The 15277-nt window shown below is 23.6% G+C and overlaps 5 protein-coding genes across 5 annotated transcripts; 1 reads left to right on the top strand and 4 right to left on the bottom strand. All coding sequences in view use genetic code 6, as the record gives it.

Annotated features, from left to right (window-relative positions):
- Window positions 1–190: 190 nt before the first annotated feature.
- TTHERM_01179790 (cation channel family protein) lies at window positions 191–2769 on the bottom strand (the record flags this gene model as incomplete). The annotated part of the gene is made up of 9 exons (XM_001030011.3): window positions 191–508; window positions 578–823; window positions 880–952; window positions 1114–1375; window positions 1438–1524; window positions 1578–1807; window positions 1871–2140; window positions 2208–2366; window positions 2480–2769. The coding sequence occupies 9 exons, from the start codon at window positions 2767–2769 to the stop codon at window positions 191–193; spliced, it is 1935 nt and encodes a 644-aa protein (XP_001030011.1).
- Window positions 2770–3774: 1005 nt separating this feature from the next.
- Window positions 3775–4410, bottom strand: TTHERM_001179782 (hypothetical protein; the record flags this gene model as incomplete). Its single annotated transcript, XM_012799568.1, has 1 exon — window positions 3775–4410. The coding sequence occupies one exon, from the start codon at window positions 4408–4410 to the stop codon at window positions 3775–3777; it is 636 nt and encodes a 211-aa protein (XP_012655022.1).
- A 283-nt stretch (window positions 4411–4693) lies between these two features.
- Window positions 4694–7645, bottom strand: TTHERM_01179780 (casein kinase; the record flags this gene model as incomplete). Its single annotated transcript, XM_001030010.2, has 3 exons — window positions 4694–4711; window positions 5547–6305; window positions 7430–7645. The coding sequence occupies 3 exons, from the start codon at window positions 7643–7645 to the stop codon at window positions 4694–4696; spliced, it is 993 nt and encodes a 330-aa protein (XP_001030010.2).
- Window positions 7646–9249: 1604 nt separating this feature from the next.
- TTHERM_01179760 (transmembrane protein, putative) lies at window positions 9250–11148 on the bottom strand (the record flags this gene model as incomplete). Its single annotated transcript, XM_001030008.2, has 1 exon — window positions 9250–11148. The coding sequence occupies one exon, from the start codon at window positions 11146–11148 to the stop codon at window positions 9250–9252; it is 1899 nt and encodes a 632-aa protein (XP_001030008.2).
- Window positions 11149–12592: 1444 nt separating this feature from the next.
- On the top strand, window positions 12593–14728 carry TTHERM_01179750 (oxalate/formate antiporter family transporter; the record flags this gene model as incomplete). The annotated part of the gene is made up of 8 exons (XM_001030007.3): window positions 12593–12685; window positions 12894–13026; window positions 13105–13563; window positions 13760–13939; window positions 14004–14188; window positions 14257–14393; window positions 14456–14543; window positions 14624–14728. 8 exons carry the CDS (start codon window positions 12593–12595, stop codon window positions 14726–14728), a joined length of 1380 nt encoding a protein of 459 aa, XP_001030007.2.
- Window positions 14729–15277: the final 549 nt, after the last annotated feature.

Raw genomic sequence — 15277 nt, 5'->3', positions numbered from 1 at the left:
TAATTTTAAATAACCAAATCAGAATTATTTTCGTTTTTTTGATAAATAGCTATTGGATTAATTTATTTTTATAATATTAACTGAAAAGCAAATTCAAATGTGAAATAAATATATGGTAGTAGGGAAGCATCTTGTACAAAAATTCCAAAGATATAGCATATTTGAATTCTTAGAAAATAGAACAACCAAATCAACTTTCAGATTCGAGCATGTTCATTTTGATTCCCTATACACTATCTGCAATTTCATCAATTTCTTTTTCTATTTTGCTCTTTATCAAATTTATTTTATAAGCAATACTATCTATTTATTATTCCAACTAGAGAATATTCTCTTCAACTTCATTCAGCGATAGAGTTTCTCCAGAATTTATAATTTTAAATGGGAATACATTTGCCTAATTTTTAGAAACTTTTTAAATAACTTCTTATTTAAAAATTTTCAGAACATCTTCTTCATTTGGCTTATCTTTAGTGATTTCTCTAACAACTTATTTTAATTTCAGAAGCTATTTAAATAAATAAATACATAAAGAGAGTCAGCTTTTTTAACTATTTAAATTTGAAAAAAAAATTACCATAGCTTTATTTTATTGTTTGTAAAACTAAAATGAATATGAATATATTTTGTTCTTGATTTCTACATACTTTTCAAGCAATTTTATAAATCTGTGTTTAGGGATAGCTAATACTTTTAGCAGTGTATGAGCACTGTAATCATACTAGCTTGACTGATTGTAAAATATATTATAATCTCCAAAGTAGTGTCCCCTTGTTAGTGTTCTAAATACTTCTTTTTCTTCATAATTAAAGCTAATTCTCATCTTTTAAAATAAACATTTACTTTAATCACTTGTATAAATTTTAAAATGTTTTTTACTTCTCCTTCCATAATAAAATAAATTTCTTAAAACTCTTCTCCTTATTTTATTATATAATCTTTTGGGTTATACCTATTATAATTAATTTATTAATTAACATTTCTAAAATATTTCATGTGTCAAAAATAGTAATTTTATAAAATTTTTTAAGAGTGATGAAAAAAAAAGTTTTCAATAAATAATAAGAGTTGTTTAATCTTATTTTTAAAAAGAGTTATTCTTTAATGTTTTACTTTCTTGGTAAAATTTCAAATGAAAGTTCATAGAAAAAATTGGAGTCTTAGAATTCAGAGAGGTGAAAAAAACCACGGAATAGCTTGTAAATATCATAAAAGAGATAGTTTATCAAATCTTTTCTAACTGGTTTTGGCATAGAAAGTAAATATTTATCATCTTTCTTTAAATCACAAAGTCTATCATGTTTCCAGAAATAATTAAAATGATCATCAATCTTTTAAACTAGGCTCTGTGGAAGTGGTTTAGAATTAAATTTAGCTAAATTAAATTTAAAATGTTATTTAACATACTTAAACTAAAAATATAGTTTTTTGAATTACATAAAGATGTGAGCCATCTTTAAAGGTCAGAGCTTTTAAAGCCCTCACCAAGCTTTTTTTAGCTAGTTAAAACATCAGTAAAGTTTCCTATGTAAATTATATTGATAAATTTATTTTTGATCAAATAATACTAAAAGTACCCATTATATAAGAGAAGAAAGCAATACCCAGTATCATAATGATAATACCGACAATTTTTTCATTATTGCTTTATGGAGTGTAATCACCATAACCAACTGTTGTTATAGTTGTCATTACGAAATAACAGCAGATTACTAACTTTCTCTTATTATCATAAAAGTTAATTCCATACTTTTCTATAAAACCAACTTCTCCTGAATCTTTCTCAGCATAAGTAACTACCAGATACCTAAATCAGTTATTAATTAAAAATATTTATAAGTTGATGGTCTTTTTGTATCTAAATATATACCAAATACACCCAATGAAGTAGGTAAGAGCAATAGCAAATATAACGAATTTCATAAATTTATACAAATAACGAATAAAAAATATGTAATTCATTTTTTGTTTTTGTGAAAACTTTTCTAAAAGCATATCAAGCAAATCATCCATCTTCTATGCCTCAAGCAGTCTCAAAAATTTAGGTAATCTTGCTAGTCTTATGAGTTTAAGCGATTAGCCTTAAGCCAATAAAACATCCCAAGGAATGAGAGCAACAATATCAATCCAAAACCAAAATCTTGATATAATAATTAAATATAATATAATTTTTAGTAAAAACCTTTTATTTATTTTTAATAATTTACCTTAAATACCTATGTGCTATTCTTTTTATATCACTTACAATTTCAAAAGACTCTGGGTCTTTATACTCATGAAAGAATCTTAAAATAATATCTAAACCAAATACTACCTCAACTATAATATCAACGATTTACAATGCCTCAATTGTATCAAATGTTACGCTTTTGTAAAAATTGGTTAAAATCTTTAAAATTACATATTTATTATATAATATATCATAATTTCAATATTTAAAACACTAAATTTAAAGAATAAAATATTAATAAAGGATTACTAAAATGCTACAGTTGCAACATTATAAGCTATAGTCAATAAAACGAAAATATCCCAAAAGCTTTTATATTTATTGTCAAGTTTTATAACAAATTTCTGTAAAAAAAGCTCTGATTGTTATTTGGTATCCTTTCTATTTAATTTAATAAACTCTTAAAGAGTTTTACTTATTTATCTATCGATGACTTTTATGTTCTTCAGCTTTAATGTATGCTTTGTTGGTTCTCCAAATAAAGCAACTTTCTCATCGTTTGTTAGTTATTCAAATTATGTTTTACCCTTTTAATTCATTTTCTATAGGGCTCCTTTTATAAACAAATAATATTTTTAGTAGAAATCAATCTCTATCAAAAAAGCTATTAAAAATATTAAAAAAAAAACTTTTGAGGGTTTAATTTTTGTTTACTAAACCTTAAATTGAATTTTCAACCGTTTGTTAAGCAAATTATTGAGTATGCATTATAATGAGTTAATAATTTCTTAGTATATTATACCAAAAATAATAATAAATTGCTCATGTATTTTTAAAATAGTTGAGATTAGTGCTAGAATTAAATTGTTTTTATTTTTTGAAGACTTTATCAAAAATTTTATTTATTTATTTTTTACTAACAAATTTTCATTAAAAAAAAGAAGAAATAAGAATGTAAGAATTGATAAATGATAGATGTGGTGTATACATATGTAATATAGATTGTAATATAGATGGATTGATATATATATGTTATAAACAACTAAGAATTAGACTCCAAATATGCAATGAGAATAAATTTTAAGACAGACGGATTGATGGATAAATGTATGTATTTATGTGTGGATGGATGAATGGATGAATGAATGAATGAATCGGATTGGTGGGATGTTAGTTAGATTGTTTGCTTTTTTAATTGATTGGCGAATTTTTAAAAGTATATGAGTGTGTGTCATTTATTATAAAGATATGTTTGATAATTGTGCCATTTTTTGTTTATACTAAATTTTGTATTGGCTTTAAACAACATCAGATATCATATATTCAGTTTTTAAAAAGAATTTGATTAGATGTTTATTTATATTTCTATGAGCTTTTGAATCTAATTTATAAACCACAAACATAATTATTTCGAGAAATAAGATGAATAATGGAAGAAGTCGATACTGTAAGTATAAGATAGAGATATAATGGTTTAAAAGCATACCAATAATCTTTTTTGACAAATTAATGGTAATAAGATAATTAGATAGATGTAAAGAATATCTTTTATCTTCAGAAAAGATCCCATATATAAGATTTGCAGATAGATATATATAATAAAGTCAAGAGATATTATTATTTTATTGTATTTTAATTATCAGCCAATATCTAATGTATAAATGAAGTTATTGTTATTGTTGTTGTTGTTGTTTGTTTGATGATTTATTCATTAATTGTTTTTTTGTTAGGCTTTATATCCAAGAGCAAATAGCAATTATTGTAATATCGTTTATTTATTTATTTTTTTAGTTTTTTGGTTGATTTATAGATAGAATTGGAGTTTAAAATGTTGATTATAACTATAAGTAAATTAAAATACTTCCCTAAGATATTAATTATATAAAAATTCCAGCATGCTTATCAAGGTGCAGTGCATGTATGAATAAATGAAGGATTTATTGATCTGGTATGATTTAGAGACACAAACTTTCTTAATAAGAGTGTTTTTTTTTAATTTTGGTATGAGGTAGTATTTTTAGATTTCTTCGAGATTTATTTTTATTTTACTCATCTTACAACAGATCTATTTCTAACTGTTAAGTTTAAGAATGAAGAATTAAAATAAGTATTGATTTATTTGAGTAAATAATATTTTAAGTAAGTAAGTAAGTTAGTTAGTGGAAGTATTATTTATTTATTACAACTTAACAAGGGTAGAACAATAATACTAAAATATTTATTTTATAAATTTATAACATAGCTTTAATTTGATTTATTAAATTCAAATTTATTTTCGTGGCTATCTTACTTATGATCAAGATAATTATATATATCAAATTAGTATGAAGAAAATGTTATTACGCTAGTATATAGGTGATTATTATCAGGTTTATTAAGAAAAATATATGTATGTATTTATATTGATTGATATATCGATGGCTTCAATTAGTTGTTATTGCTTTGAAAACATTCACTTTTGAGTCGTAGATAGACAGACTGACTAGCTCATTGTTTCCAAAGTTGGACTCTCTCATGATCCTCTCAAAGGTTGAAGAATTTCTATTTGTTAATAAATTTGTTTAATATTCATTTATTCATCAGCATATTTAAATTTTTTCTCATTTTTTCAATTAAAAAATATTTTAATAAAAGTTTGATTCTTTTTTTGAATTTCTCAGGATTATTGTTGTCAAAATAGTTGACTTTATAAAAGTATTTCTTTGTTCTTACTTCAAAAGTAATAAAAAATAGAAATCTTCATTTAAAGAGATAGACAAATTGGAGCAAATTAAACAGATAACAAATTCAGATTTAAAATGGAGAAAGAATTAATTTTCAATTCTATTGTGAATAATTTTTGTTTTAGCGGAAACATGACTCTAATAAATTAATTGGCTATAAGCTGGGGAAATAATTAAATAAAGAATTTATTATTATAAATTGATAGATGAAGGAGGGAAGGAGGGAGGGGAGAGTTGAGTTTGATTTAAACTCCTTAAATAAATAATTAGAAAGGATAAAAGAAATTAAAAATTTAATCTGTCTATTCTATACTTCACAATATTGGAAGTATTCGAAATAGTAAATTTATTGGGTCATAATTCATCTCAGTTTTACAATTTATAATTTAATTTCTATCTATCATTTATTTTATGCATAAAACTACTTCAAAATTTCAAAGTCTTTTACATATTTTTCTGTTTTTTGAGTTAATTATTGGAAAAAAAATGCTAAAAACTTATATATCTTGGAGGATTTAAGCTAAATATTAATTATTATTTGTGATTTTTTAAATTTTTGAATTTATAATTGTTGGCTGAATTTATTTTGTTATTTTAATTGTTAAAATGAGATATTTAATCACTGTCTTAATAAAAAAAAAGCTTTTCCTTACTTGTACTTTTTACTAATCATCGGGAATATTATTGTTAGCATTTGGATTGGGGTTGTTACCCTATTCGCTCTTTCTTTCTTTTGCAATTTTATTCCAATCGAAATTGGAATCCTTTTCGTATCCTTCCTTTTAGAAACGTTCCTTGAAGAGAGACTAGCAGTAGTTGTAATCAGGCTTTTCGTCAAAACGAAGATTTCTACAATAAGCTAAATATTTTACGAATTCATCAGGGAAAGACTTGCAGAGTACTTCTACAGGAGTAGAGAGTTTCTTTTCCATAATGCGCTCATACTTGTCCTTCTTATTGTTTGCTTTTAGGTTTTACCATGGGAGAGAGCCTCTTAAGAAGTACATTAAAACGTAACCTAGAGATTCCAAATCATCTCTTCTACCTTATTCAATACCTAAGTGAGTGTTGATAGATGCATAACGAGCTGTACCAGTCAAATTCTTATTATCCCTATATGGAATATGAGTACCATCTCTTTGTAAGTAACGCTTAGCTAAACCGAAGTCGATGATGAAAACTTTATTTGAACGCTTGCCAGAACCAATCAAGAAATTATCTGGTTTAATATCTCTATGCAAGAAGTGACGGTGGTGAACGTATTCGATTCTTTATAGCATTTATTCAGCAAGCATGAGAACGGTTTTTAATGAGAATCTTCTGTTACAAAAGTTGAAGAGATCTTCCAAAGAGGGACCTAAGAGATCCATAACCATGATGTTGTATTCTCCTTCTGTGGAACAATAGTAAACCTATTTAAATAAAATATGAAATGTTAAATTTAGAAATAGATTTTATAAAATTCATTTATTATGTTTTTGTAACATAAAAATTGGTTGAAAAAAATTTAGTTAAGGCATGCTGTGAAATTTAAAATGTTGGCTTCTACTACTGCTATTATGATTTCTTTTTAGAAATAGAAAATTTGCTGATAAGATAAAGGTATATCTCATTTATTGCTTATATATTTTTTTACTATCCTTACTAAAATAAACTAATCTCTAATCCTTCTTATAGAATTTGATTTTATAACTTTGTATTTTTTAAGTTTTGAAAATTAGTCGCTGCAAGAAAAAGTAAAAAAGAAAGAAAGAAAGATAAATGTGTCAAAAAAGAATGAAATGAGATTCATTTTAATTGCTGCTAGTCTTTGTTGCATGTTACTTTTTCAATAATTAAGTAAAAAATATTCTCTTTTTGAAAATTTAGCTAAAGTGCTTCTGTGTGGCTAGTCTTTTTTATTTAATATTTTTCAAAAATAACTCTTGACAGCACTAAATTAGCTAGCACGATAGGCAGGTTTTTATTTCGTTAGACAATAAGAAAACGGAGGTTGTGTAAAAGCACTAAAAAACATATTATTTTTATGATTCTTGAGCTTTTTATTCTCAAAAAGGATACAACCTATTTTAACTTATTATTCCTCTGAATGCATGCTCAATTAATGCAGAAGCATCTTTTTCTAATATTTGGCTTACTGATTTTCTATTTCCTTGATTTTACCCACCAATTTTGTTTATATTAAAATCAATTTTGCTGCTTGCATTTTATAACTACAAATTCCCGTCATTCATTCTTATAAAATGAGAAGTTGCAGCATTCAAAATAATTAGCTGTAAGTTTGAGATTAGTTGGAGCATGGAATACGTAGGTGAATTTCAAAATAACCAATTTATGAAAGAGTTGAATAAAATTCAAAAATAATGTCATAATTTAAAAATTGACAGAAGGATAGAAAAAGAGTTTATTAAAAAAAATTATTGTAGCTAGCATGCTATTTATAGCTCAAAAATATTCGAACTTGGTTTGTAGAAATAAAATTTGCAGTTTTCAAAACATTTGGGCTATTGATAATTATATGAGAAAATATTCTTACTTAAGGAATGCCCTTATCGATGATAGTTTCATCTTATAGCAAATATTAATATAGCTTGACTTCGTAGAAGAGCTAGGGATGCTTGGTGTTGACAGGTTCTAACTTAATGGCAACTTCCACGTTGTTCTTTAGGTTGACTCCGTGGAAAATTTCACCAAAAGCTCCTGATCCAAGCTTTCTTGTTAGCTTAAATGATTTACCTACTTTAATATCCATTTATGCGTTTATCTTTTTATTTTATCACTAGCCAGATGGCAGGTTTTTTTGTTCCTATATATTATTCTTATTATATTTATTGTTAATAATTTTATTATTATTTTTTTTTCAATTATTGTTAATTATTTTTCTTTTCTTTCAGAATTTAATTAAATTTTTTCTTCTCTAGTTGAGATGCTTGTTCTTATGTATTAACTAATTTATTAATTAATTAATTATTTCTTCTTTTTGTTTTTGCTTTCCTTTTTGCTCGCTTGCTTTATTGCTTGTATGTATGTTTATTTGTTTGATAATGTGCCTGCTTATTTGTTTATTTATTTGTTAGTTAGTTAGTTATTAGATTATTTGTTTGTTATCTTGCATGCTTGCTTATTTGTTAATTTTTGTATATTATTTGAGTTTTTCTTCATCCTTTGTAAAATCAAAAAATTAGTTTTTTTATTTAACTTTTTTCTTGCCCTACTCTATCTATCCATCTAACTTGTTCGTGTATTATATATATCTTCATTGATTAACACTCTCTATATTTATTTCATTTTTCATTCTTCTTCCACTTTTGTTTTCTCAATTATTATTTAGCTGCTTTAATCATCTTTTGATAAAAATGCTAGCTAAATAAGCATAGCAGCAGCACAACTCAATTGTCTATCAAGTACATATATACAATTTTACTAATATTTCTAATTGCAATAAAAATAATAAAAATATTATCAAAGCAAAATATACCATACTAATTATATTAACAAATTGAAAGACTATATCAAATTTTAAAATGAAATTTACTTTAACCAATACATTTAATATAACATAAAATTTTCATATTAATTACCAATAAGAAATTCTTAAATTTTTTAAATATTCAAAATAGTTAAAAATCAAATTTTTCTGCTTCCTTGGTTATTTAGTTATTGCTAATTTGATTCATCGATTGACAACAAATATTTAATAAAAAACCAAAGCAAATTAGTTATCTTTTTTTTTTAATATTTTCAAAATAAAATTAGATCGCCTATATAAAATTTATATATCAAATTTTACAAAATCTTAAAATATGCTCAAGAAAAAATTTATTTTAAATTAACTTTTATATATTTTTTTAATACATTATATCAATTAGCTATTAGATTTTTTTCCATCTTAAAAAAAAAAGATAAATTTTATACCAAACATTAAGTACTGGTTTAATTATATTCAAAAAATTAAATCATCTGTATGAAGCGTTTAAAAATTAATTAAATTATTATTTAAAAATATAAAACAAAGTCTACATCTATCTATAAACGATCTAATTTAAAATATTATAATAAAAACACTATTAACTCTTACTTTTTAGATTATTGAAACTATAAAAAAGTAAATATAAATTTTAATAATTGAACTATTTCTTATGAATTCCAATCATATCAAAATTAAATAAATCATTTTTATTAGATTTGTAAAACAAATAAACAAATCAAAATCAAATTATTTGAATTATCTATGTAATATCAGTTTAAAAATATTTTGGCTTGATAAATTACTTAAACAAAAATTTCAAAAATATGTAATTTTTTAATTATTTCATTCATTATAAATATGTAAGGGAAATTGATATTTAAATAAAATCATATAAGAGTTTGATATTTAGATAAAGCTTGAACTATAAAAACATCTGTTATTGATTTAGATGACCAGAAAGGGAAAGCATTTTAAGGCTCATTAAAACCAGTGAAATTTTGAGGTGTTGGCATACTAAACCATTTTTGATTTAAATACTATTCATACTCCTATTCTGAGACAGTACCTTTGAAAGCAACTACTAAATCATCACTTATGTTACTCATTTGAGCTGTTGAAGGATTAATATAAGTTCCGTTATTTAAATATAGTCCGTAGTTAGATGGGTAGAAGAATGGCAAAGATTAAAATCCTTTTACACTACCTGAAAAGAAGGTGTTCATTTTTGGTGTTTTATAATTTTCAGAAACAGATAGAATAAAATCAACAGTTTTTTAAATGATTTTCTTTACTTGTTCTGGAGTATTTAAAATATAAACTCTCTTCGTTAAATCACTTGAAGTGAAAGTGTAAGCATCTAAAAGAGTGTTCAAAGTGACAGCAGTTGAAAAAAGTCTGTCTTCGTGATAGGATTTATTTGCATAGTTACCCAAGAATCCTTCCCAAAAAACATTACCGTTATCGTCAGTTTATGATTAGCCAATAAGCTGTTAAATACCAAAATTGAGTAATGAATCCTCTAGAGTAGATAAGCAATATTCTAACTCTTCAAAATGCAGCTTACTATTTTGCTTAGCTGTTCTTAATAAATGAACATTCCTTGCTACAAACCAGTAAAAATCATATTCTGAAGGATAATAGGTAAGTGCGAGATCAGGACGAGAAAGTACAATTCCACTCTCTATGCCATAAGCCAATAAGTTAGTAACATTTCTATGAAGGCCTTTCAAGTCTAAATCTTTAGAAAAAAGATTTTCAGCTTCTTCTTAAGATAATGTAGTTAGCAAACTGTTTAAGCCAAACAAGCTATTTGCATTCACAGTCAAATCTACATTATTTGTGTGGAATGGCTATTTCACAACATTTTACTTTTCATCATTTTGGTTAATCAACCAGGTAGAAAATAAAGAGATAGGATATTCTGAATTTTTTTAAATAAATTCATGTAAGTAATAGTAAGTACGAGGATCAATTATATCAGATGCATTAGTACTAAAGTTTGATTAGAACTGTTAGGTCAGAGGTCTATAAGCATACTTCTTAACAATAGAATAAAACCCCTCGTAGTCGTTATTTTAGCTCTCCCACTTAGAGTATAAAGAAGGGAATTTTTCTTTGTGAGAACGTAAGAAAGAACCTAATGCGATGTTGATACCTGAGTCGTCATTATCAGGAGGTATAACAAAGGAAGATACCATTTGCTTTAATTCCTCAGGGCTTATACCAAACAAGGATGAAAGCTTTTAAATAAATGGTGGTAAAGAATTATAGATATCAACTACATTTTCGAGATTAACAGGATAGCTTTACCATGTACCATTAACATTAATCTGTTGCCAGAAATTATAAACAGGTGTTGTGTTATTCTTCTAGTTTTTATCCTTAAATGTGAGTAAAGCATCCAAAGCTTCTTCTAAAGATTTATTATCAAGTTAAACTTGACCTAAATCGGAGGCTTCAAGCAATCCAAGAATTACAAAATTAGTGACAAACATGTTATTATCATAGACACTGAATAATTCTCTCAAGAGATGAGCAAAAAAGCTATTAGAAGAGTCCATGAAATTCAGTTTAATGTCAGAGGAGTATAATCCTTTTTGCTTAGCAAACTAAGTGGGAAATTTTTTGAATTCTTGATCATGCTTAGCCTGCTCTCTTTAAAGGTTAGAGTATGTTTGCCTAATGAGCTTATGTATAGAATCTTGTTTTTCAAATTCTACACTTGCAGCTACCGCAAATATGACTACGCAAAAAACTATAAAAATATTATTTATTTTCATATTCATATAATTAGTTACTATTTTGATTTTTAGTTATTTCTAAATATTATTAAAAAATATACTTATCTTATTAAAATAGCGTTTCAATTAAGCAAATACCTTATTTATTTAAAGTAAATATCTTAATGATAAGTTTTCAGTAGTAATAACTTAATTAAATTTAGATTTTTTTTCAGCTTCGGAATTCTGTGTTTGGCTTATTTTTACATCTGAATATACTTCAAATTACGTTTTGTGGGAAATTATTAATCTAAATATTTTTAATTGATATCACCAAAAAAATACTATAAAGGATTGACAGTCTTTCTTTAAGCAAAATTATCAAAAAACTTGCTTAAGACTGCTATTTTTAATCTAGATAAAACAACCTTAAAAGCCAAGATGTATTATTTGTTATTTTTTTTATTATTAACAAGCAGTTATTAAAATAAAAAATTAGGATACATACTTAAAAAGTATTCTAATTTTTATTGAAAAAATAATGATATTTATTTTTTAATTGATTAAATAATATCAATTTTATTAAAATGTAAATAAATAAAATCTATGAGCAATTAATAAATATATTATTTTTACTTGATAACATTTTTGTTATCATTTTTTTAATTCTTGGTTCAATTTAATATTTGAACTTGCAATTCGTAAATCAACTAAACATATATTAATATAATTTAACAATCAAATAAATTATATAAAATCAAAATATATTGAATTATAAAATTTATTAATTAAATATTTACAAGTTAATTAATTTGGTACTTTGTATAAAAAAGTAAAAATTGTATTTATAAATTTTAAGTCAAATAATTTAATTAAATAAATTATTTTAGTTGCTAATTTAATTAGAATTTTGTTTTGAAGTAACAAATTTTATTGTAGTTTTCTATTTGATTTTTATTTCTTATTTTTGTTTTAATAAATTAAGAATTAATTTGATATATTTTTTATAATAATTTAATTTTATGAATTAGTTTTAATTTGTTTATTTAAAGAGTGTTTTTGTTAAATTACAAAAGCATTTAATAAAAAAATGATTTTGAACTTTAATTAAAGGTTTTAGCTTTAAAATTAATTAAAATTTTGATTTTTAAAAGAAAATTAAATTAGATTAATAGAATTTATTTTGTATTAGTCAATTATTTTTATATGTAAAAAAAAAAAATTAATTTTTTTTAAACATTCTGATTAAAAACTTTTAATAGATTGTTAAAATTTTAAATATTACTGTTGCTATTATTGTATAATTTGTTTATTCTTTATATATAATTCGAATAGAAATCGTTCTTTAACATTATAAAATAAACGTTGAAAAGTTAAAAGAAAGTGTTCATTATTTTTAAGAATAAATAGGAGAAGATTTGAAAGAATAAAATTTTTAATATTTAGATTCTATTTTGATAGCAAAAACAAAATAATTATTCGAAATTTAACATTTAAAGAAGCAAGCAAGATGAATAGGAGTAGAAAAATAACTCCAGAAGAAATTAAATAAATTAGAAATGATAGTTGGAAGGTACTCATAGGAGGCATTAGTATCAACTTTGTAATTAATTAATTAAATTTATTTTGCTATTATTTTCAAAAGCACAATTACAATAATAAAATATGAATCAATAGGATTAAGTATTAAATTATTTTCGGGAAATTGCGTTTATGCATTTTTCTTGAAGGATAGCATTCTAAATCCATGATTCAAACTTATTGATCATAAAATTTACAGAAATTTTATTAAATAATGCATTTTTATAAAGATCTTAGGCTCTTTTTATTCATGGGGAGCATATTCAATTTACTTGTCAAGTTACTTAAAAGCAATAGACCACAATGTTACTAGCGACTCTGTAGCAATTATTTTTCCTTTGATGAATATAACTATGAACTCTTGTAATAAATTTTTTTAATAAATAGCCTTTGTAAAATGATAAATTAGATGATCAAAAAATATTTTATTTTTAAAAACAGTAATTCCTTTTGGAGAAAAAATAGTAGCTAAATCTGGTTTAAAAAGCGTAGTTTTCTATGGAGTATTTTTACTTAGTGCAACATTCTTCGTTCTTTCTTTTATTACAAACTATTATCTTATTTTGGCCATATATGTTCTTGTAGTTGGACCTCTATATGGCATCTTATATTTAGTACCTTTTTCATGTTCATGGAAATTCTTTCCCTTAAAGTCTGGAGAAGTGAACGCTATTCTCTAAGCAGGTTATGGAGTGGGATCTGCATTGTTTGGTTTCTTTTCTTATTTAATAGTTAATTACTATAATGATTATCCTAAACGTACTGAATATGAAAATGGTGAAAATAGAGTTTATTTTGAAGAATGTGTTTCATATAATATTCCTACTATGCTGCGTTTTTTCAGTATTGCATTTGCTATTCTAGGCTTGTTCTCAATAATATTTTTAAGAAATTATAATGGTAAATTATTTAATAGATTGAATTAGTTATTTATATAAATAAAAGCAATAAATAGCAATCGACCTTAGTTAGTGAATTAGTATAACTCAAATTTAAGTTTATTTTTGTTATATTTAAGTTACTTAACAATAACTTTAAAAATTAGAAAATAGATTTATTTAATGCATTATAAAATATAACTTTTAAATATAAATAGATGCCTTGCTTTTATCATATTAACAATATGAAATGGTCAAGCAAAAAAGTATTTAGCAATCTCCAAGGACAAGAGAAAAATAAAAAAGAATGAGTCCTCAATAAGTATGTCCAACTCTAAAGGATGGCATAAAATCAAAACAGTTCTTCTAATTATTATTTTTCGCTATTGCTTCATCATGTATAAACAAATTAATTATAAATTAATTTTTTTATTGAGGAGATGTTTTTATTTATATATATAGTTTTCGGGTATTTCGCAATGGCCTATTATAAAACCTATGGTCTTATCCACTATAACAATGATTAATACTAAACTCTTTTGGGATGCGTTTCATTCACCTTTTTTGGATGCTCTAGGTATCTTTGGACAAAATTAATTAGTATTTTAGAATTCAAGAAAAGCTTCTACCTAATTTTATTTACATAAGTAATTAATTATTTTATTCCTCACCAAAAATTATAATTAAAGGTATATTTTAATTAATAATCAAATAGGCAGCACTCATCCTGATTTTCTAATATTTTGGTAGTAACTTGATAGTTTATGATATATCTATTTTTTCTTTGATTTTTGTCTAAGGAGGAGTATTTAGTTGGTTTAGTAAATTCATACCTAAGGTGTTTGGATATAAGTAAAATTAATAGCAATACAAAATTAAATAAATCATTTTTTAAAAATAAAAAACTTACATAGATTGACCAACCAAATATTTGGATTAATTTTAATAGGATTTGCAATCTCGAATCTTTTAATGCATTCATTCATTTTAGTTTCGTTATAGGTAAAAATCAAATATTATTTATTTATTTCTTTGTAGTTAGATTTTAAGTTAAAATTTTATTTTTATTTAAAAACAAACAGAATGGAATGATAAACTTTTAGTTAGTATACATACTGAGTATCTCTTCTCTTGCTGTTGTTGCTATCATGTATAAATTTTTCGATGAAAATCCAGAATTCATCTGAAAAATAGCTCTAATTTACTTTATAAAAATCTCAAATACTTAATATAATTTTTAAATTAATTTTTTAATTAATTTAATCACTATTAAAATGCAAACTAAACAAAGCTAAATAAAAATATATAAATTTAAATAAATTAATTATGTAAGATACTTAAATAAAACATAACTAAGTGTTTATTCATTTTGTTGTTTGTAATTTTTAATATTCTCTTTATTTAGCAACCTGAAAAGTAAATTTTTACTTAAAACTATTTTTGCATTAAAATAATTTGAACTTTTTTGTAAGATATTTTTTTTGTTCTACTAATAATAAATTAAACTTTTTTAACTTTTAATCAAACTTAATTTTAAGAAATTGATCAAAATTATCTTATTAAAAAATAGTTATTTTTTTTGCCAATTTAAGAATTGCTTAAAATTAATTTGGAAATTTAAAATATTTAAAATTAATAAATTTTTGTTTTTAAAGAATTAGAATAAATTTAAGATATTCTTATTATGTTAATTTAAATACAGTTTTGTTAAATTTTTAATTTAATTTCTATTGTAA

This window comes from Tetrahymena thermophila (genome assembly GCF_000189635.1).
Source record: "Tetrahymena thermophila SB210 genomic scaffold scf_8254456, whole genome shotgun sequence".
In the NCBI taxonomy this organism is placed as follows: domain Eukaryota; phylum Ciliophora; class Oligohymenophorea; order Hymenostomatida; family Tetrahymenidae; genus Tetrahymena; species Tetrahymena thermophila.
Note: the sequence above shows the minus strand (reverse complement) of the source record. Positions and strands in the feature narration are given on the sequence as shown.